General features: G+C 48.3%; 1 protein-coding gene across 2 annotated transcripts in view; it reads right to left on the bottom strand.

Annotated features, from left to right (window-relative positions):
• The window catches only part of LOC146019704 (phosphatidylserine decarboxylase proenzyme, mitochondrial-like), an 88489-nt gene that overhangs the window by 52403 nt on the left and 10853 nt on the right, over window positions 1–25233 (bottom strand). For both annotated transcript variants that reach the window (XM_083152187.1, XM_083152186.1), the window contains exons 2-3: window positions 21411–21474; window positions 3478–3548 (exon numbers count right to left, since the gene is read on the bottom strand). In XM_083152187.1, coding sequence (XP_083008313.1) covers window positions 3478–3530 — 53 coding nt within the window. In that variant the 5' untranslated portion in view covers window positions 3531–3548; window positions 21411–21474. The remainder of the gene's footprint in view (window positions 1–3477; window positions 3549–21410; window positions 21475–25233) is intronic.

The following is a 25233-nucleotide window of genomic DNA, read 5'->3' on the forward strand; positions in this document are numbered from 1 at the left end:
GATGATATGGAGGAGCTACGTACACCAGGGGGCAGTCACAGAGCCGGATGATACGGAGGAGCTAGGTACACCAGGGGTAGGTCAGAGGGCCAGATGATATGGAGGAGCTACGTACACCAGGGGGGGCAGTCAGAGGGCCGGATGATACGAAGGAGCTACATACACCAGGGGGCAGTCAGAGAGCCGGATGATATGGAGGAGCTACGTACACCAGGGGGCAGTCAAAGGGCTGGATGATACGGAGGAGCTACGTACACCACGGTGCAGTCAGAGGGCCGGATGATACGGAGGAGCTACATACACCAGGGGAAGGTCAGAGGGCCGGATGATACTGAGGAGCTACATAATACACCAGGGGGGGGGGGGGGTTAGAGGGCCGGATGATACGGAGGAGCTACGTACACCAGGGGGCAGTCAGAGGGCCGGATGATACGGAGGAGCTACGTACACCAGGGGGAGGTCAGAGAGACAGATGATACAGAGGAGCTACGTACACCAGGGGGGGTTCAGAGGGCCGGATAATATGGAGGAGCTACATACACCAGGGGGAGGTCAGAGGGCCGGATGATACTGAGGAGCTACATAATACACCAGGGGGAGGTCTGAGGGCCAGATGATATGGAGGAGCTACGTACCCCAGGGGGGGGGGGGGGTCAGAGGGCCAGATGACACGGAGGAGCTACGTACACCAGGGGGCAGTCAGAGGGCCGGATGATACGGAGGAGCTACGTACACCAGGGGTAGGTCAGAGGGCCGGATGATACGGAGGAGCTACGCACACCAGGGGGAGGTCAGAGGGCCGGATGATATGGAGGAGCTACTTACACCAGGGGCAGGTCAGAGGGTCGGATGATACGGAGGAGCTACGTACACCAGGGGCAGTCAGAGGGCCGGATGATACGGAGGAGCTACATACACCAGGGGGAGGTCGGAGGGACGGATGATACGGAGGAGCTACGTACACCAGGGGGAGGTCAGAGTGCCGGATGATACGGAGGAGCTACATAATTCACCAGGGGGAGGTCAGAGGGCCGGATGATACGGAGGAGCTACGTACACCAGGGGGAGGTCAGAGTGCCGGATGATACGGAGGAGCTAGGTACACCAGGGGTAGGTCAGAGGGCCAGATGATACGGAGGAGCTACGTACACCAGGGGGGGCAGTCAGAGGGCCGGATGATACGGAGGAGCTACATACACCAGGGGGCAGTCAGAGAGCCGGATGATATGGAGGAGCTACGTACACCAGGGGGAGGTCAGAGGGCCGGATGATACGGAGGAGCTACGTACACCAGGGGGCAGTCAGAGAGCCGGATGATACGGAGGAGCTAGGTACACCAGGGGTAGGTCAGAGGGCCAGATGATACGGAGGAGCTACGTACACCAGGGGGGGCAGTCAGAGGGCCGGATGATACGGAGGAGCTACATACACCAGGGGGCAGTCAGAGAGCCGGATGATATGGAGGAGCTACGTACACCAGGGGGAGGTCAGAGGGCCGGATGATACGGAGGAGCTACGTACACCAGGGGGCAGTCAGAGAGCCGGATGATACGGAGGAGCTAGGTGCACCAGGGGTAGGTCAGAGGGCCAGATGATACGGAGGAGCTACGTACACCAGGGGGGGCAGTCAGAGGGCCGGATGATACGGAGGAGCTACATACACCAGGGGGCAGTCAAAGGGCCGGATGATACAGAGGAGCTACGTACACCACGGTGCAGTCAGAGGGCCGGATGATACGGAGGAGCTACATACACCAGGGGAAGGTCAGAGGGCCGGATGATACTGAGGAGCTACATAATACACCGAGGGGGGGGGGGTTAGAGGGCCGGATGATACGGAGTAACGTACACCAGGGGGTAGTCAGAGGGCCGGATGATACGGAGTAACGTACACCAGGGGGTAGTCAGAGGGCCGGATGATACGGAGGAGCTACGTACACCAGGGGGAGGTCAGAGAGCCGGATGATACAGAGGAGCTACGTACACCAGGGGGGGGGGTTCAGAGGGCCGGATAATATGGAGGAGCTACATACACCAGGGGGAGGTCAGAGGGCCGGATGATACTGAGGAGCTACATAATACACCAGGGGGAGGTCAGAGGGCCAGATGATATGGAGGAGCTACGTACCCCAGGGGGGGGGGGGGTCAGAGGGCCAGATGATACATAGGAGCTACGTACACCAGGGGGCAGTCAGAGGGCCGGATTATACGGAGGAGTTACGTACACCAGGGGGAGGTCAGAGGGCCGGATGATACGGAGGAGCTACGTACACCAGGGGGAGGTCAGAGTGACGGATGATACAGAGGAGCTACATAATTCACCAGGGGCAGGTCAGAGGGTCGGATGATACGGAGGAGCTACGTACACATGGGGCAGTCAGAGGGCTGGATGATACGGAGGAGCTACATACACCAGGGGGAGGTCGGAGGGACGGATGATACAGAGGAGCTACGTACACCAGGGGGAGGTCAGAGTGCCAGATGATATGGAGGAGCTACGTACACCAGGGGCAGGTCAGAGGGTCGGATGATACGGAGGAGCTACGTACACCAGGGGGAGGTCGGAGGGACGGATGATACAGAGGAGCTACGTACACCAGAGGCAGTCAGAGGGCCGGATGATACGGAGGAGCTACATACACCAGGGGGAGGTCGGAGGGACGGATGATACAGAGGAGCTACGTACACCAGGGGGAGGTCAGAGGGCCAGATGATATGGAGGAGCTACGTAAACCAGGGGCAGGTCAGAGGGTCGGATGATACGGAGGAGCTACGTACACCAGGGGCAGGTCAGAGGGTCGGATGATACGGAGGAGCTACGTACACCAGGGGGAGGTCGGAGGGACGGATGATACAGAGGAGCTACGTACACCAGGGGGAGGTCAGAGTGCCGGATGATACGGAGGAGCTACATAATTCACCAGGGGGAGGTCAGAGGGCCGGATGATATGGAGGAGCTACGTACACCAGGGGCAGGTCAGAGGGTCGGATGATACGGAGGAGCTACGTACACCAGGGGCAGTCAGAGGGCCGGATGATACGGAGGAGCTACATACACCAGGGGGAGGTCGGAGGGACGGATGATACGGAGGAGCTACGTACACCAGGGGGAGGTCAGAGTGCTGGATGATACGGAGGAGCTACGTACACCAGGGGGAGGTCAGAGGGCCGGATGATACGGAGGAGCTACATACAGTAGGATACGGGGTCAGACTGCAGGGAGCATGGGGTCGGCTGTGCTTGTGCAATAAAAAAATGAATAATATACTGTTTATAAATTGCCAACAGGGAACATTATTCCAGACTGCGCAGCTGTGAATATCGCAAAGCATGGGCCCAATTTGTGGATACCGTGTCGGGAGTCTGGCAACTTGCCTGGTTCTGTTTATTGTTAGATTATTGCGGCTGGGAGCGGAAGTATTATCCAGACACAGAATGGTACAGAGAAAAGACCCTGTGTGCCAGGGTAATACATACCATTTTCTGGCTCTCTGGACGCCATTTCCTGAATGAATGGTCGCTTTACGCATATTCAAGATTGACGTGACCTATAATACACAGACATATTCCTGTTATAGAGGAACTACAACTCCCATATTACCACCATCTCTCAGCTCCCGCGTCCCTCCAAGCTGCCTGACACTTACCTACACCGACCTCACACACTCTCATATTACCCCATCTCTCAGCTCCCATGTCCCTCCAAGCTGCCTGACACTTACCTACACCGACCTCACACACTCTCATATTACCCCATCTCTCAGATCCCGCGTCCCTCCAAGCTGCCTGACACTTACCTACACCCACCTCACACACTGTCATATTACCCCATCTCTCAGCTCCCGCATCCCCCCCAAGCTGCCTGACACTTACCTACACCGACCTCACACACTCTCATATTACCCCATCTCTCAGATCCCGCGTCCCTCCAAGCTGCCTGACACTTACCTACACCCACCTCACACACTGTCATATTACCCCATCTCTCAGCTCCCGCATCCCTCCAAGCTGCCTGACACTTACCTACACCCACCTCACACACTGTCATATTACCCCATCACTCAGCTCCCGCGTCCCCCCAAGCTGCCCGACACTTACCTACACCCACCTCACACACTGTCATATTACCCCATCTCTCAGCTCCCGCATCCCCCCAAGCTGCCCGACACTTACCTACACCCACCTCACACACTGTCATATTACCCCATCTCACAGCTCCCGCATCCCCCCAAGCTGCCTGACACTTACCTACACCCACCTCACACACTGTCATATTACCCCATCTCACAGCTCCCTCATCCCCCCAAGCTGCCTGACACTTACCTACACCCACCTCACACACTGTCATATTACCCCATCTCTCAGCTCCCGCATCCCCCCAAGCTGCCTGACACTTACCTACACCCACCTCACACGCTGTCATATTACCCCCATCTCTCAGCTCCCGCGTCCCCCCAAGCTGCCTGACACTTACCTACACCCACCTCACACGCTGTCATATTACCCCCATCTCTCAGCTCCCGCGTCCCCCCAAGCTGCCTGACACTTACCTACACCCACCTCACACACTGTCATATTACCCCATCTCTCAGCTCCCGCATCCCCCCCAAGCTGCCTGACACTTACCTACACCGACCTCACACACTCTCATATTACCCCTTCGCACAGCTCCCGTGTCCCCCCAAGCTGCCTGACACTTACCTGCACCTACCCCACACACTCTCATATTACCCCATCTCTCAGCTCCCGCATCCCCCCCAAGCTGCCTGACACTTACCTACACCCACCTCACACACTGTCATTTTACCCCATCTCTCAGCTCCCATGTCCCCCAAGCTGCCTGACACTTACCTACACCTACCTCACACACTGTCATATTACCCCATCTCTCAGCTCCCGCATCCCCCCCAAGCTGCCTGACACTTACCTACACCCACCTCACACACTGTCATATTACCCCATCTCTCAGCTCCCGCATCCCTCCAAGCTGCCTGACACTTAACTGCACCCACCTCACACACTGTCATATTACCCCATCTCTCAGCTCCCGTGTCCCCCCAAGCTGCCTGACACTTACCTACACCCTACCCCACACACTCTCATATTACCCCATCTCTCAGATCCCGCGTCCCCCCAAGCTGCCTGACACTTACCTACACCCACCTCACACACTCTCATATTACCCCATCTCTCAGATCCCGCATCCCCCCAAGCTGCCTGACACTTACCTACACCCACCTCACACACTGTCATATTACCCCATCTCTCAGCTCCCACGTCCCCCCCAAGCTGCCTGACACTTACCTACACCCTACCCCACACACTCTCATATTACCCCATCTCTCAGCTCCCGCGTCCCCCCAAGCTGCCTGACACTTACCTACACCCACCTCACACACTGTCATATTACCCCATCTCTCAGCTCCCGCATCCCCCCAAGCTGCCTGACACTTACCTACACCCTACCCCACACACTCTCATATTACCCCATCTCTCAGCTCCCGTGTCCCCCCAAGCTGCCTGACACTTACCTACACCCTACCCCACACACTCTCATATTACCCCATCTCTCAGATCCTGCGTCCCTCCAAGCTGCCTGACACTTACCTACACCGACCTCACACACTCTCATATTACCCCATCTCTCAGATCCCGCGTCCCCCCAAGCTGCCTGACACTTACCTACACCCTACCCCACACACTCTCTTATTATCTCATCTCTCAGCTCCCTCATCCCCCCAAGCTGCCTGACACTTACCTACACCCACCTCACACACTGTCATATTACCCCCATCTCTCAGATCCCGCGTCCCCCCAAGCTGCCTGACACTTACCTACACCCTACCCCACACACTCTCATATTACCCCATCTCTCAGCTCCCGCGTCCCCCCAAGCTGCCTGACACTTACCTACACCCACCTCACACACTGTCATATTACCCCATCTCTCAGCTCCCGCATCCCTCCAAGCTGCCTGACACTTACCTACACCCACCTCACACACTGTCATATTACCCCATCTCTCAGCTCCCGCGTCCCCCCAAGCTGCCTGACACTTACCTACACCCACCTCACACGCTGTCATATTACCCCATCTCTCAGCTCCCGCATCTTCCCAAGCTGCCTGACACTCACCTACACCCACCTCACACACTGTCATATTACCCCATCTCTCAGCTCCCGCGTCCCCCCAAGCTGCCTGACACTTACCTACACCCACCTCACACGCTGTCTTATTACCCCATCTCTCAGCTCCCGCATCTTCCCAAGCTGCCTGACACTTACCTACACCCACCTCACACACTGTCATATTACCCCATCTCTCAGCTCCCGCGTCCCCCCAAGCTGCCTGACACTTACCTACACCCACCTCACACACTGTCATATTACCCCATCTCTCAGCTCCCGCGTCCCCCCAAGCTGCCTGACACTTACCTACACCCACCTCACACGCTGTCATATTACCCCCATCTCTCAGCTCCCGCGTCCCCCCAAGCTGCCTGACACTTACCTACACCCACCTCACACACTGTCATATTACCCCATCTCTCAGCTCCCGCATCCCCCCCAAGCTGCCTGACACTTACCTACACCCACCTCACACACTGTCATATTACCCCATCTCTCAGCTCCCGCATCCCCCTAAGCTGCCTGACACTTACCTACACCCACCTCACACGCTGTCTTATTACCCCATCTCTCAGCTCCCGCGTCCCCCCAAGCTGCCTGACACTTACCCACACCCACCTCACATGCTGTCATATTACCCCATCTCTCAGCTCCCGAGTCCCCCCAAGCTGCCTGACACTTACCTACACCGACCTCACACACTCTCATATTACCCCATCTCTCAGCTCCCGCATCCCCCTAAGCTGCCTGACACTTACCTACACCCACCTCACACGCTGTCATATTACCCCATCTCTCAGCTCCCGCGTCCCCCCAAGCTGCCTGACACTTACCCACACCCACCTCACACGCTGTCATATTACCCCATCTCTCAGCTCCCGAGTCCCCCCAAGCTGCCTGACACTTACCTACACCGACCTCACACACTCTCATATTACCCCATCTCTCAGCTCCCGCATCCCCCCCAAGCTGCCTGACACTTACCTACACCCACCTCACACACTGTCATATTACCCCATCTCTCAGCTCCCGCATCCCCCCCAAGCTGCCTGACACTTACCTACACCCACCTCACACACTGTCATATTACCCCATCTCTCAGCTCCCGCGTCCCCCCAAGCTGCCTGACACTTACCTACACCCACCTCACACACTGTCATATTACCCCATCTCTCAGATCCCGCGTCCCCCCAAGCTGCCTGACACTTACCTACACCCACCTCACACGCTGTCATATTACCCCATCTCTCAGCTCCCGCGTCCCCCCAAGCTGCCTGACACTTACCTACACCGACCTCACACACTCTCATATTACCCCATCTCTCAGCTCCCGCGTCCCCCCAAGCTGCCTGACACTTACCTACACCCACCTCACACACTGTCATATTACCCCATCTCTCAGATCCCGCGTCCCCCCAAGCTGCCTGACACTTACCTACACCCACCTCACACGCTGTCATATTACCCCATCTCTCAGCTCCCGCGTCCCCCCAAGCTGCCTAACACTTACCTACACCGACCTCACACACTGTCATATTACCACCATCTCTCAGCTCCCGCGTCCCCCCAAGCTGCCTGACACTTACCTACACCGACCTCACACGCTGTCATATTACCCCCATCTCTCAGCTCCCGCGTCCCCCAAGCTGCCTGACACTTACCTACACCCACCTCACACGCTGTCATATTACCCCATCTCTCAGCTCCCGCGTCCCCCCAAGCTGCCTGACACTTACCTACACCGACCTCACACACTCTCATATTACCACCATCTCTCAGCTCCCGCGTCCTCCCAAGCTGCCTGACACTTACCTACACCCACCTCACACGCTGTCATATTACCCCATCTCTCAGCTCCCGCATCCCCCTAAGCTGCCTGACACTTACCTACACCCACCTCACACACTGTCATATTACCCCATCTCTCAGCTCCAGCATCCCCCCAAGCTGCCTGACACTTACCTACACCCACCTCACACACTGTCATATTACCCCCATCTCTCAGCTCCCGCGTCCCCCCAAGCTGCCTGACACTTACCTACACCCACCTCACACACTGTCATATTACCCCATCTTTTAGCTCCCGCGTCCCCCCAAGCTGCCTGACACTTACCTACACCCACCTCACACACTGTCATATTACCCCATCTTTTAGCTCCCGCGTCCCCCCAAGCTGCCTGACACTTACCTACACCGACCTCACACACTCTCATATTACCCCATCACTCAGCTCCCGCGTCCCCCCAAGCTGCCTAACACTTACCTACACCCACCTCACACGCTGTCATATTACCCCATCTCTCAGCTCCAGCGTCCCCCCAAGCTGCCTGACACTTACCTACACCGACCTCACACACTCTCATATTACCCCATCTCTCAGATCCCGCGTCCCCCCAAGCTGCCTGACACTTACCTACACCCACCTCACACACTGTCATATTACCCCATCTCTCAGATCCCGCGTCCCCCCAAGCTGCCTGACACTTACCTACACCCTCCTCACACACTCTTATATTACCCCATCTCTCAGCTCCCACGTCCCCCAAGCTGCCTGACACTTACCTACACCCACCTCACACGCTGTCATATTACCCCATCTCTCAGCTCCCGCGTCCCCCCAAGCTGCCTGACACTTACCTACACCCACCTCACACACTCTCATATTACCCCATCTCTCAGCTCCCGCGTCCCCCCAAGCTGCCTGACACTTACCTACACCCACCTCACACGCTGTCATATTACCCCATCTCTCAGCTCCCGCGTCCCCCCAAGCTGCCTGACACTTACCTACACCGACCTCACACGCTGTCATATTACCCCCATCTCTCAGCTCCCGCGTCCCCCAAGCTGCCTGACACTTACCTACACCCACCTCACACGCTGTCATATTACCCCATCTCTCAGCTCCCGCGTCCCCCCAAGCTGCCTGACACTTACCTACACCGACCTCACACACTCTCATATTACCACCATCTCTCAGCTCCCGCGTCCTCCCAAGCTGCCTGACACTTACCTACACCCACCTCACACGCTGTCATATTACCCCATCTCTCAGCTCCCGCATCCCCCTAAGCTGCCTGACACTTACCTACACCCACCTCACACACTGTCATATTACCCCATCTCTCAGCTCCAGCATCCCCCCAAGCTGCCTGACACTTACCTACACCCACCTCACACACTGTCATATTACCCCCATCTCTCAGCTCCCGCGTCCCCCCAAGCTGCCTGACACTTACCTACACCCACCTCACACACTGTCATATTACCCCATCTTTTAGCTCCCGCGTCCCCCCAAGCTGCCTGACACTTACCTACACCCACCTCACACACTGTCATATTACCCCATCTTTTAGCTCCCGCGTCCCCCCAAGCTGCCTGACACTTACCTACACCGACCTCACACACTCTCATATTACCCCATCACTCAGCTCCCGCGTCCCCCCAAGCTGCCTAACACTTACCTACACCCACCTCACACGCTGTCATATTACCCCATCTCTCAGCTCCAGCGTCCCCCCAAGCTGCCTGACACTTACCTACACCGACCTCACACACTCTCATATTACCCCATCTCTCAGATCCCGCGTCCCCCCAAGCTGCCTGACACTTACCTACACCCACCTCACACACTGTCATATTACCCCATCTCTCAGATCCCGCGTCCCCCCAAGCTGCCTGACACTTACCTACACCCTCCTCACACACTCTTATATTACCCCATCTCTCAGCTCCCACGTCCCCCAAGCTGCCTGACACTTACCTACACCCACCTCACACGCTGTCATATTACCCCATCTCTCAGCTCCCGCGTCCCCCCAAGCTGCCTGACACTTACCTACACCCACCTCACACACTCTCATATTACCCCATCTCTCAGCTCCCGCGTCCCCCCAAGCTGCCTGACACTTACCTACACCCACCTCACACGCTGTCATATTACCCCATCTCTCAGCTCCCGTGTCCCCCCAAGCTGCCTGACACTTACCTGCACCCACCTCACACACTGTCATATTACCCCATCTCTCAGCTCCCGCATCCCCCCAAGCTGCCTGACACTTACCTACACCCACCTCACACGCTGTCATATTACCCCATCTCTCAGCTCCCGCGTCCCCCCAAGCTGCCTGACACTTACCTGCACCCACCTCACACACTGTCATATTACCCCATCTCTCAGCTCCCACGTCCCCCAAGCTGCCTGACACTTACCTACACCCACCTCACACGCTGTCATATTACCCCATCTCTCAGCTCCCGCGTCCCCCCAAGCTGCCTGACACTTACCTGCACCCTCCTCACACACTGTCATATTACCCCATCTCTCAGATCCCGCATCCCCCAAGCTGCCTGACACTTACCTACACCCACCTCACACACTGTCATATTACCCCATCTCTCAGCTTCCGTGTATATATGCCCTGCAGGTGCCCCATGATGCAAGTTGCAGCTGGGCACATGTATTGTGTTACATGTGCCTGGCATTACTGTCAGGGCACTGCCCTCTTCTGTTTCTCTTCTCTGTGGTCTGTTGCAATGTTGGTTTCTCTGCTTCTCACTTGCACTATTGCCCCTACTTTGTGTCCTCAGCCTGTCATATCGTCATACTGAGATAATGAGATGACATTATACCCACTGGCCAGGAGTATTTACTAACCTGGTATCTCTACTGACAACACCCCACAGCTCGCTGCCGCAGCGTCATCCCCGACTCTGACCCGTCCTTTGTTCCCCACATGATACTGTCTCACAATACTGTTATTTACATCTAAGAGAGGCTGTGTGTGCGCATTATATATCATACTGCCTACCCTCCCAGAAAGGGGGTGGAAGTCTCTCAGAATATGAGCAGTCTCCCGTGACCCGCGCATCATATCACACACACACACACATATATATATATATATGTGATATGACGAGGGGGTCGCGGGAGACTGCTCAAATTCTGAGAGAGTTACATATATATATGTATATACATATATAGGATGCAGTCTCAAACAGGCAGCGGCACTCCATGACTTAGTATGTGCAAAAATTGATTCCAACATATCGGGGCGTATTCCCCAGTTCTAAAGGAAACAGTGCACTATATATATATATATATATATATACACAATCCAGGGAAGCCCGGCACTCTGTGTACTGTAACAACTTGGTCTGGTGCCCATCCAAAGAGTAATATATGTATATCCAGAGGGCTGTCACTCAGAAATAAAAACGCTCACAAGCGATCAACTGCAGATCAACGTTTCAGGGTGTCACCCCTTTTATCAGGTCTTGATAAAAGGGGTGACTCCCTGAAACATATATACATGGATATACATATATATATATATATATATATATATATATATATATATATATATATATATATATATATATATATATATATATATATATATAAAGAGAGGGTAACGACCGGCACTTGGCACATCGATGGGCAACAGGGGGGTGCCTTCCAGAATTTAGTATAGTGCAGGTGTTCAAATAAATGAAGACCAGAGGCGGCACTCACAATAGGTCAAACCAAACCGAAATGTATTCAAATCATGTGGCAAAACATCACAATAACAACCATGTCAGCAAAACGTGTGTCAACCGTTTCGAGGCTTGCGCCCCTTCCTCAGGACAGCTGACTGTGCAAAAAGGCTTAAACAGCAAATAGTGCAGTGTTTTCTGCACTGCACTATTTGCTGTTTAAGCCTTTTTGCACAGTCAGCTGTCCTGAGGAAGGGGCGCAAGCCTCGAAACGGTCGACACACGTTTTGCTGACATGGTTGTTATTGTGATGTTTTGCCACATGATTTGAATACATTTCGGTTTGGTTTGACCTATTGTGAGTGCCGCCTCTGGTCTTCATTTATTTGAACACCTGCACTATATATATATATATATATATATATATATATATATATATATATATATATATATATATATATATATATATATATATATATATATATATATATATATTTATATTTAGCAAGACTTGTAGACAGCTCAGTACATGTAATTTACGTGCCATAACACCGTATGACATCCAATATGAAGTGCATATGAAGGTCACCCCAGCCATCAGGATGGCGTGCACTTCATATTGGATGTCATGAGGTGTTATGGTATGTAAATGACATGTACTGAGCTGTCTACAAGTCTTGGAAAAGGCTCGAATATGAGCGGAAACATTGACCAATAATGTGCGAGAAATATAAAAAATGAAGATTTGATCATCTTCAGTCTGAAGAGTGGCCTCTTACTGTCCCCACGTTTATAACAGTCTCCACAAAAATGGATTATTGAGTGCACACCCCAGCATGAGTGGATTGGATTAGTGAGTGCTACCTATACTTTGGATATATATATATATATATATATATATATATATATATATATATATATATATATGTAGGTTGAGGTTCAGAGGGCGCTATTGCCGAATAAATCGGGGTCACAAGGTAAAATGACAGCACAAATGAAGCCCAGATAGACAGGGCAGCAATGACTATATAGTGCAGATCTAATACAGATAGCATGAATTGTATGTAAATAGTACATGAGGAAGCTAAAATCTGCGAAGCGCGTGCCGGCTAGCAGTGCGCAGGCAGATGTTTGTAGCTGTTTGTTATTTTTCTTATCTATGAATTTTGATTACCTGTTGAACAGTGCCATGCCGCAATAGCCCTTCTAAGGGCGTTCACTGCAGCCAGCTATGGTCCACTTAGAGGCGACTCCATTGGACTAGCACAGTGAATAAATATCCAGGAGGCACTTTTATCCTACCTAACAGACTCCTGTATCAGGCAGACATTGCAGCCGATAGGAGCTCACGTTGTTAAATGGTAGAGTGCTTCCACACTGGGCACATATCACTAGAGAAAGTGACTCAGAAGGGGATTCTCCCACGGGAGTTAGAGTGATTTTCACCCATACACGGTGCGATTATTAAGTGTATGCCAATCCCTTCTGATTGTCACGACCTTACAAACGTGCCAAACCCTAACTGGCACGAGTGAATTTTGCGGCAATCTGAGCATCCACTAAAAGAGGTTCATTACCCGCTCTTACTGCTCACACCTGGTTAGTCGGTCTAATTCAGTCCGCACTGACCAAGAGCACACTGTTCTAAGTTAAATCAGCACATATACCATATCTCATTACAAACATCTGCCTGCCACCTTAGTTTTAAAGTGTGTTACCCTTCCCCTGTCTGTTATTATATGTATATTTTTTATCTTGCAGTTCTTAAAAGAAAATAATAAAGGTTATATTTTATTCTCTTTTGGTGCACCGACATAGGACATCCTTCTCTTTTTCTTGTTCTTGTTAAACTTTCATGTCCAAAGTAGCACACCCCCACGTATGTAATCATTATTTCAGCATACTAAAATCTAGGGGGTCCATCCATCATACCAGTCATGTCACATCCCTCTGTATCTCTTATATAGCGCAGCAGATTCCGTTGCAGTCTCTTATATACCACATGATCCAAATTGCATGTCCCAGCTTCGGTGAGAGTATAGATTTTACCACTGTCCAAAGTATGGTCTAATTTTGATTTATCCAGAAATATGCAACAGATGCATTTATTGCAAGGTATCACTCCAGGGCTTTTATTTAGGAAGTGTGTAGTGTTGGTGTTTCTAGGTTTGATGGATTTTAGCATACTGGGTGCTAGAATGTTTTTTAGGTTTGATGCATGACGGAATACCATGTTAGGTTTTTGGGGAAGATGTTGACCCTATATGGGGTCTCTTATGTCCCGGTGATGTTCCAGGGTCTTTTTGATCCATTTGTTTTCACAGTTGAACTGCATTATGAAAGGCTTACATTGCCACTTTATTTTTAGCTTTTCGTGTTTGCATCATTAGAGTATCTCTTTCTCTGACAGATGCTTTTTCTCTAGCTGATTGAATAAACTGTATGTCAGAACCTTTTTTTTCGAGGAAGCGGTCAAATAATAATTGAGACTGTTGCCAGTAATCATCAATATTACTACAATTCTGCCTGATCCTTAGAAATTGTGCAATGGGGACCCCATGTTTCCAAGTTGATTGATGACCGCTCGTAGCTGGAATCTAGCTTTTTGCATCAACGAATTTGAAATGGATTTTTGTAATGATTTCTTTTTCCGGTATTCCCACAAGCTCTAAATCCAGAAATACAATTTTAATAGGATCAGACTTATGAGTGAACTTCAAATCATAATTATTGTTTTGAATGTGAGGCATACCTGTAAATTCAGCTATACTGGTTTGATCACAGAGCCAGTCTTCTGTACAAGATGATATTTTCCTCATAGAATATTGTATAGATTAACTCTTTCTCCCATACTCGCATATGGAGGTTTGCATAAGAGAGGGCAAACTTAGTCCCCATAGCAGTGCCCTGTTGTTGTAGGAAAAATTCCCCATTGAATTAAAAAAAGTTGTGCTCCAAAACAAATTTATACTATTGGTTAATACAAATAGATAATTGGTGTATAAATGGTGCTTAAATGACTTTGACAAAAAAGGGAAAATAAATGTAAAGCATCCAGCGTCTCCAAGATGTCAATTGTTTTTTAGTCAAGTTGTAGATCATTGCCCCTGTTCCTGTGTTCTTTTTACGAAGCCACGAGATCTGGCCTCCCCGACGGGTCCTCTTCCTCGTCCTATTTTTAAATTGGATTTGGGTATGGCCCCTAAAGGGGAACATGAAGCGATGGCAGCTCCTGAATCCACTTGTAAAATTTCTGTCTCACTGTTAGATGAATATGCTTCACACGTTTTATCTTCCCTGCGTCTACACCACGGGTGGATTTTTTGTGATGATTTTTTATGGCTGTATTGGTCTGATCCACCCATTAAACCGCGATAAACGTGATTTTGCGCGTAGTCTTCTTTTACAGTCTGAAATTTGCCACGTTTAAATTTTAGCAAATCTTTAGACATCCAATCCTGACTTGGGTCATTTGTCAATGTATTTAGATGGTCTTTCTCAAACTTCCTCTTTGGTTTTATTCAGTTATTTTGTGGATTCCTCGATGACTAATAGGATCAAGTCTAAGCTGCATTTTTTTAAATGCTTGACCACTTGTGGCAAAATTCCAGGTTGTATCTGCCTATTGTTGGCACATTTCTCACAGGGAATCCCCTCGGTATCATCCTCTCACAATAATAATCCGAGAGGGAAATTCCGTGCAATAGGAAGTCCACTTTCAGTTTTTCAGAGACAACAAAACATCGCAATATATACTATCGGTACTTATATGTTAGTTGGGCACTCACTAAGCTATTTGCTCACCACGCTTCGGGCTCGCCAGACTATATAAAATCAACTCCATGCCGACATGGATAGTGGGGGTATGAGCGTACTAACTATAGTGGGCGCCCAACTAACATATAAGTACCATACTATCATATTAACCATACACCGACGATATCATATGGTTATGTATGGTTAATACATTGACGATCTCTGCATCATATGGACAGGCGGTGAAGAGAATCTCAAAAAATTACTGCAAGAGATTAATCAGAGACCATCCCCAATAAGAATTACATATGAATACTCTATGAAAATGGTGCATTACTTGGACGTGCCGATAACCATTGAGCAAGGTAAACCGTGTACAACATACACTAAATCTACAGATAAAAATACACTGTTAAAGGCAAATATCTTCCATCCAACATCTCTAAAATAAAGCCTTCCAAGATCACAAATGATCCGCATTGCCCGCATCACAAGTGACCAAATTACCCAGGAACTGGACAAAGTCATTCAAAAATGTCTTGAGAAGGGGTATAACAAGCTTGAATTGATGAGACATAAAAATGAAGTATTGTGTATACCAAGAGCTAAATTACTTCCACCAAGTGTAAAGCAAAAAGGAGATACCATCCCCTGGATCTCTAATTATACCACATCCAACAGAGCTACACGGGCACTTTGGCCCATAGTAGCCAAAGACAAGGCACTTAAAAAGTTCAAAGATGTCAAACCCATGGCAGTCTTTAAAAGAGGAAAGAACATCAAAAGCAGGCATATGCATACAAGGAGGTTAGACGTGATCTTATGTGCTGACCGTCCAACCTCCCTGATCCGATCTGATGCACAGAGGACCACGCGTCGGATCGGATCAGATGTCACACACCTGCGATTTCATTCAGTTATCGGCCCGAAGTGGCGAAATCGGATAAAATCGTCCCAAAATCGCATAGTGTATGGGGGCCTTAAAAGTTTGCATTTTCCATCTGTGCTCAAGGGATTACACAAAGGAGAATTTCTTCGCACAAAATGCAATTGCTCAAATGAAGAGACATTCGTTAAAAGAGCTGGGGAACTAAGTGGCTGCCTCAAGGAGAGGGGCTATAGAAATTGAAGCATATAGATGGCATATAAAGAAGCTAAGAAGATCAACAGGGAACAACTCCTCGCCCCCACTGAAAAAAGGTCAGATTCATAGGCACATATTGTCAAGATTGGCAAGAAATTCAGAAAACTCTGAAGCACCACATGAATGTCTTGAAAACAGACCATGACCTGTCCCCCAATTTAGGCGACAGGATTGAGATCAGTTGACGCAGAAGCAAAAACTTGAGAGATATTCTAGTCCATAGCAATCTAGACAAGATCAAGGGATCAAGTGTCACCAAAACGGACTCCCACAAGTGTGGGACTTGTAAAGCCCTCATGACCTCACAAAACTCCTTCCAAGACACATTCAATAAAATCTGGAACATTAAAAATGACATCACATGAGACACAGCAGGGGTAGTCTACAACCTACAATGCCCATGCAAGAAAGAATATCTGGGAAAAACAATCAGGCCTTTGAAAAAAAGGATCATGGAACATGCATAGCATCAGGAACGCCCCCAGAGATAAAAAGGCCATGAAAACTTTGACACCAGTGGCCCCTCACTTTTATAGATACCACCAGAGTAACCCCATGGGTCTGAGGGCCTATGAGATGCTCAAAGTGGATATGAGGATTAGGAGAGGCGATCTTGATAGTGAGCTCCTCAGACAAGAGACAAGACTTATTTTCTTATTGGATACCATGCCCCCCAAAGGACTGAATGAATAAAATAAATATACAGCCTTTCTGTAACTAACATTCGAATTGTTGTCCATCATTATTTCCCTAATTATGGATTATTCTGAGCCTTTCTTCTGAAATCCGTGGCCAAGTGGCCAATTTCACTTATTCTAGTTCAGTAAGTCCTGGAGGGGGGACCCCTTAATTGGGGGGGTCCCCACTCCCCCAGGGCAACTGGCCAGGCTCACTGGTCAGTAGGGATAAATGTTTTGGACGCTGGACCTTATCTAATAAGTGTCCCCCGGCTGTGGCATTACCCTGCTGGCTGGTTTGGCCTGGGGCTGGTTCCTAAAATACGGGGGACCCCTAGTCATTTTGTCCCCCTTTTTTGGGAACCAGCCCCGGACCTGGAGCCTGGGGCTGGTTTTTTAAAAAAAAAAAAATCGGGGAACCCCTATTTTTCGGATTTCCTGATTTTTAATTACCGGCCCCGGCTCTTTCAGCCTGGTGCTGGTTACGGCTGTGGAGGGGGGACCCCATGTCGTTTTTTTATTTATTTATTTTTCAATTTTTTTTTTACACCTTGCAGCCTGCACGGATCTGCCTGATCCGTGCATACTGCCTGTAGGAATTCGTATTAGCAGCAGTATATACATCGGAGGGTTACAGAGCAGTCGTATTTGACTGCTTTGTAAATTACCCTCTGGAACACGACTTTGCATACGATGTATGCAGTCATATTCATTCATATCAAGAATACAAATACAATTTTTTGTATTCATATTCTTAGTAAATTCTCCCCTAAATGTAATGTAGATGTTATTTACCTTCTCCAGTTATATTAACTTCTTTTAATTTAAGGGCACTTAGAGCACTTTTATATATTGCCATTTAGGCATCTTAATGTATTGCCATTTATAGGCATCTTAAAATATTTTTTAATACACATATATTATTTACTTTCACTTATGTTATTCTCTCAGTGCGTGACATGGAGTGGCTGGCGGACTTAGGGACAGATTTATTAAGCTCGGTGAAGTGATAAAGTGTCTGTTTTTTTATCACCGACCAATCAGCTCCTAACTGTAAAGTTACAGGCTTGGTTTGAAAAATGACAGGTAGGAGCTGATTGGCCAGTGATAAAAACCAGACACTCTATCACTTCACCAAGCTTAACAAATCTACCCCTTAGTACTGGGTATCCATGGCAACAACTATGGATACGCTACCCTAGGACGGACTTGCCGTCTGACAGTTCAACCAGCTTCCACCCGGAGGCACATCATTGGGTCAGTACAGCAGTCCCGCCCCAGCACTTCCAGCTGAGACTGGAAGTTCGGGAAAACACGCTGCAGCCCCTCCGTGCACCACAAACTTGAGAAAGCACCTGGTCATCTATAAATATAGTTCAGTTTGTATCACTTGTTGCACTGTACACCCTGATAAAGGGGTAGCCCTTCCCCCGAAACGTCGGAAATAAACTCACCTTCTTTGCCACTTATCAAATCGTGGAGTGCCACTGCTTGTACCTGCTGGAATATATATATATATATATATATATATATATATATATATATATATATATATATATATATATATATCCGGTATATGTGGGACTCGTAGCTTGTAGAATCAATGACAGGAGCCAATATGATAACAACGTTTCAAATTTAGTAATTTTTCATCAGGTTAATTACTAAATTTGAAACGTAGTTATCATATTAGCTCCTGTCATTGATTCTACAAGCTACGAGTGCCACATCTACCGGCTCTATACTTATGTTTTATGCTGGCACCAGCTGAAGTTTCTTACGTTATTTGGAGTGCCTGACCCTCCATTCACTATATATATATATATATATATATATATATATATATATATATATATATATATATATATATATAATACAGGGACTCAACACTCTCCATAATGAACTAACTCACCTTAGTATACAATTAATCAAATAAATAATGGGGTTTTAGTTCATGAATTGATCAATGCATTTAAGCTTGCAGCCCATCGCCATATATATATATACATATACTAGTGTGTGCGGCACGGCTCCCTGGCCGTGCGGGATTTCACCGTCCGGCAGGAGCCGGAGTGTGTGAAACCAGCCTTACTGTGCGGAGGTCTGCTGGCTTCAGATTGTAGCCAGCGTCAGTATTGGTGGGAGATGGCGTGACTGGCACTCAGACTGGAGCTGTGCTGTATTTGTGTGAGGGGGGGGAGCGGGTTTCTGTTGCTCCTGTGCTGCGCTTTGTGCTCTCCAGCTACTCTGGTTACCTTGAGTGAAGCTGGGAGCTGTGTCAGCGTGGTCCGGCGGCTTCTGGAGACGGAGCCGGGAGGTGACGTCACCCGGTGTGCTTCGGCGGTGTTCTCTGCCGGGAAGGGGTCTTCGAGAGTGGGGAAGGGCTCTACTGGGTCCCCCGCTGGTAAGGAGGCTGTGAGTGGTGTTTGAGGACCGCGATCTGTCCTCTATTTGGCCGGTAAGCGGGACTGTGCTAGGAGCTGCGGTGTTAGGCAGCTTTCCCCATGTAACCGGAAGCCCCACTTAAAGATTCTTTTAGAAACGGCAGCGGCTGCGGGCGCCATGATTTCCTAAGTGCACTGCACTCTCCCGGTGTGCACTGTAGCGGGGATAGTTTCACCCCTGCTTGCGATGCCTGCCTGTATCCCTGCAGCAACTCATAGTCTTATATATTTGGCTACATGTTTGTGAATGTGTGTATTATGTGTCATGGTGTGTGTGTATAAGGCTGGGTGGGGGGTTGAGTTTCATGTGTGCCCCGCCCAGCGTTATAGACACACTCTCAGGATGATTGACACATGTAGCCAAATATATAAGAGATATATATATATATATATATATATATATATATATAATCTGTGCAGGGGTCCGGCACTGTAAGCCACCTCTTAGCGTACTGAAAAGACTTGGCCCGGGTGCCCGTTCATCCAGAGTATGACTCTGGTACATACATGTCACGAATAGAAAGAACGTCACTCCCAGCTCTTTAAAAGTGCAAAAGACTTTATGTGTCTGTGCTGCCAACGGCGTTTCGAGCCTGTGGCTCGTCTTCAGGACAGTAACTTACTGTCCTGAAGACGAGCCACAGGCTCGAAACGCCGTTGGCAGCACAGACACATAAAGTCTTTTGCACTTTTAAAGAGCTGGGAGTGACGTTCTTTCTATTCGTGACACACATATATATATATATATATATATATATATATATATATATATATATATATATATAATGTAGCTGGAAGCAGAGGCGTCACTCAGAGATTTTCAAAAAGTAGAAAAGGCTTTATTCACCAACGGGTAATCCCGGTATCGGGTGCTTGACATCCTAGGAAGGCACCGGAGTGAGTTTGGCGAGTAAAGGAGGGGAGTGCCGGTTTCCGTGCTTCTGTATATATATATATATATATATATATACATACATACATACATACATACATACACACACACATACATACACACACACACACGCATTTCTATGAGGTACTGTGACTGCCTACACATGCCAAGCAGAGACAGGCCCCATTGCTGGTCAGCTGGAAGGCTGGGATGGTTGGTGGGAGAGGAGAGGCACTTGGGGAGTTACAGGTTGTCCTGAGGTAGCGGCTGAGAGACAGGGACTACATGTTGGTGCTCTGCGTGTGGTGTGAGGAAGATGGCAGCTGACAGAGTGAGGGCCACAGGTGGACCAGGGGAAGCACTAGTCCTACGAGTAGTAGTGGCAGCAAAGATAGTGAGGGGTGAGACGTAGCACCAGGACTCACATACAGGGCTCACTGTATTACAGAAGTACGACTTTCCCAGCAGCAGTAAGATTAAAGCTACATAAATATTCTGGTTGTTGTCCATCAAACAGAACCTTGTTCATAGCATACCCTTCAGGGATCAATATGAAGACAGAAATGGTGCAAGTGTAATGCTATAGGGAACGGCTACTGTTTATAGGCAAACCAACTAATATGGAGTCCAGGCCCACCTGTTATATAGGTTATATAACTAGTTTGGGAACTTCGTTAGGGTGAGGGTACATGGTCTGGTTCCGAGACGTAGGGTGATATTGTATTAAATGTACAGACATTAGAAGTCTACGTTGTCCTGATTGATAAGAACACGTCAGTGTTACATTGACCCCTGTGTAGTAGAACACTTATCGTCTGCCTAGTAGATGTTCTCCCATAGAGGTAAATCCATACTTCTAGATAACAATATAGATAATTAGAGCTACTTACTGGAAGCTTCTAGCTGAATTGGAGAGACGTTGGCGGAACATTAACCCTCATTGATCTGAGCTATCTGGAAAATATAAATACATGCGTCACTTACAGGGTAAAATACAAAGACAATTCACCTCCCTGATTGGTTGTATGGAGGAAGAGAATCTACCTTAGTGAACTCACATCAAGTACAGAAACGGAAATCTTACAAGTGACATACCGTAATATATATATATATATATATATATATATATATATACATACACACACATACACACACATAGCACACTTACATATAATGCACTTGCTCATACTACTATATATATATAGAGAGAGAGAGAGAGCAAGAGAGAGTTGCGTTGCACTGGATACCTATTCACATACCACGGGACGCTAATTTATTTAGTGCCCGTGGTTAAGATTAATAAACCGTGCACTGCACCTATCTATAAATTGGAAGCCGAGTCTAGACCCTCCTTTCCATGGTTCACAAAACTACACGTTAGTGTTCATATCGGAACCTTTAGTAGCATGTCTCCGGTTCCAACTGGGACATATCTTAGCAGCAATACAGGAAGTGGGCTGGTGGAGCACACAGCAGTGGGCGGGCGTTCCACAGCCTATTAGGATATTTGTCCATTTATATTCGCTATATTTTTTAACTAATTGAGCCTAATGGATTGGTTATTTATTAATGGTCAGCTAATACTTCCCACACACTCCATTTAGTGGTAGATCCAATATATTTTCTTATATAAGAGGCAGTAAGTCCATAGATCAGTCACTTGCAGCTAGGAGAGGAGCCAGTGATTTTACTAGGTTGTGGTAAGAGTTTGCCTGTAAAGTGTACATATTGGTACTATGGGCCTTATTCTAGTTCACTCAAAATCCTTCTTAGATGGACAAAACCATGTGCACTGCAGGTGGGGCAGATGTAAAATGTGCAGAGAGAATTAGATTTGGGTGAGTTATTTTGTTTCTGTGCAGGGTAAATACTGGCTGCTTTATTTTTACACTGCAATATAGATCTCACTTTGAAGTAAAACCCCACCCAAATCTAATTATATCTGCACGTTACATCTGCCCCACCTGCAGTGCACATGGTTTTGTCCATCTAAGAAGGATTTTGTCAGAAAGAGTGAACTAGAATAAGGCCCCATGTAACTCATCCTTGTGATACTTTGTGCACTAAAGACTTTATCAATTGATTACTGGTGTAACTATATTTAGATATTCTTGATATGAGGAAAATGAACTATTGGGACAGCTTTACATACTGTTGCTAGTATAAACTTTGTCAAACTGTTTTGATCAGTGTGGTTAATTACTGTAGATGTGACTTATGATTATGTATATAACTTCTATTTTTATTAAATGTTGTTTAAATAACACATGCGCAGACACAAAACATCGGTGGCACGAACGCACGCGGATATTACCGCACCAACCAGAATAAGGGCCTTAGTGACCACATATTTGAAGACCTCGGTTAACAGGTCATAATTGTGATTTTTTTTATGACCTCCACTCATTGGTAGGTGACTAAAACCTCCCGTTTCCAATTGCCTTGCTTGCTTTCTCTCTCCCTGTTGAGTATATTTATAGATTATTGTTTTTTAGATGTTTTATCATCGACCAAATGTCTTCATTGTACAGACCCAAATATAGTGGGAAATTTACTAACAAAAATTCGTGAAAAACTGTTTTTCTGACTTTCTCGGCTGCTGATTGGCCGCTAGGCAGCCAATAGAATCATTCAGTGGAGAGGCGCGGAAGATGAAAGATCTCTGCACCTCTCATCAGTCCGATGCAGGGAGCTGCTGGAATCGCCGGCATGTGACAGAAGACCAGGACTATTGCGGATCAAGATAACAGATCTTCGCAGGAGGACCTGGGGGAGTTGGATTTCCTTCCACAGGACCCCCATGAATTTCTTCGGACCCGGACGCCGACACAGACGCTGCCGACATGGACCTGGACGTCGACATGGAGCCGAATGCCGACATGGACCAGGACACCGGACCAAGACCCAGGGACCTACCGATGGGCTCAAGCTAGGAAAGTATCAGTATGTATGGGCTTTGGATGTATTAAAGTTTTATTTTTATTGTGTGTCAGTGTGTGTTTATTTGACTATTTTTATTATTGTGGAACTACAAGTGCCAGCGGGCCCTTTAATGCCCCGCATGCTGGGACTTGTGGTTCTCCAAGTCCCAGCTTGCAGGGGAGGCTTGCTGGGACTCATAGTTCCACAGTAAAAGATAATAGTTTTTATTCTACTTTTTTACACTGAAATCAGCCCGGTGACCACCGCACAGGGTCACTGGGGACAGCCCGGGCTTCAGCCTGGTCAGGTAAGTCCTGGAGCGGGGGGACCCCTTTATTGGGTTGTCCACACTCCCCCAGCGCCCCTGGTCAGGCTGACTGGTCAGTAGGGTGATGTTTTGGCCGCGGGACCTTATATAATAAGTGTCCCCCGGCTGTGATATTACCCTGCTGGCTGGTTTGGCCTGGGGCTGGTTCTTAAAATACGGGGGACCCCTAGTCATTTTGTCCCCCATATTTTGGGAACCAGCCCGGACTTGGAGCCTGGGGCTGGTTTAAAAATAAATAAATAAATCGGGGAACCCCTATTTGTCGGGTTTCCTGATTTTTTATTACCGGGCCCGGCTCTTTCAGCCTGGTGCTGGTTACAGCTGTGGGGGTGACCCCACGCCGGTTTTTTATTTACTTATTTATTTTTCTATATTTTTTTTTACACATTGCAGCCTGCATGGATCTGACTGATCAGTGCAGACTGCCTGTAGGAATTCATATTAGCGGCCGTTAATACGAATTACTACGGCATCGGAGGGTTACAAAGCAGTCGTATTTGACTGCTTTGTAAATTCCCCTCCGGAACACGACTTTGCATACGACGTATGCAGTCGTAGTCATTCGTATCAAGAATACGAATACAATTTTTTGTATTCGTATTCTTAGTAAATTTCCCCCATAATGTCTAAATCTTGTTATGTACACTTTTTGTAGAACTGTTTTGTATTTATTTACGGTATATTGTACATATTTGTATGGCACTACAAATGCTTAAAGCGCGCCCTTTTCTTCTTTCTGTACCACTTTTTAGCAATACCCCTGATGAAGTCGTTCTGATGAAATGCGTCAGGTTTTAATAAAGAATTTCTTATCTGAACGGAGTCCATGTTTTATTCCGGAAAATAACAGAAGACTACTTTATGAAGTGTGATTGGGACATCACGTGGTTATTAGTATATTGTTGGTTAGGTGGTACCAGGTGTAGCGCACTCTGATAAACCCCTTTTGTTTCCACATCTTTGTTTCCAGAATCTCACTAACAGGAGAGTCTTATCGGAGTAGCAGCTGTTTAGAATTAAATTCTAGCACATAACGAAGGCGGCAAGTTCCCTAGCCAAAGTGGAGACAGGCATAGATCTTACAACCTGACTCGACTTGGCCGGAGGACAAAAATCTGTCGCCACCACCAGGATTGCGCAATTCACAAGCCTGGAGATAGTGGCCTGAATTACCACAATATAAGCACAGATTTAAGTTTCTGTGCCGCTGACGCTCCTCCTGTGAAAGCTTTGGCCGTAGAACACTTCTATGCTTTTCCTGGACCTCCCCGTCTGAGGACTCACTGACAAATAACTTCTTAGACAGGGTCTCATTAGGGGCTGAATGAACCCCAGTGACCCCCAGGAGGATCAGAAAAATCTCGGTTAAGAGTTCTTGCAGCAGCAGTAGGGACCACTGCAAAACTTCTAACCGCCCAGGTTTAAAGGCAGTGAACGCCAAATTTAGAGCAACTAATGACTCT

The sequence above is a fragment of the Crinia signifera genome, chromosome 7 (assembly GCF_055691185.1).
Source record: "Crinia signifera chromosome 7, ASM5569118v1, whole genome shotgun sequence".
NCBI lineage: Eukaryota > Metazoa > Chordata > Amphibia > Anura > Myobatrachidae > Crinia > Crinia signifera.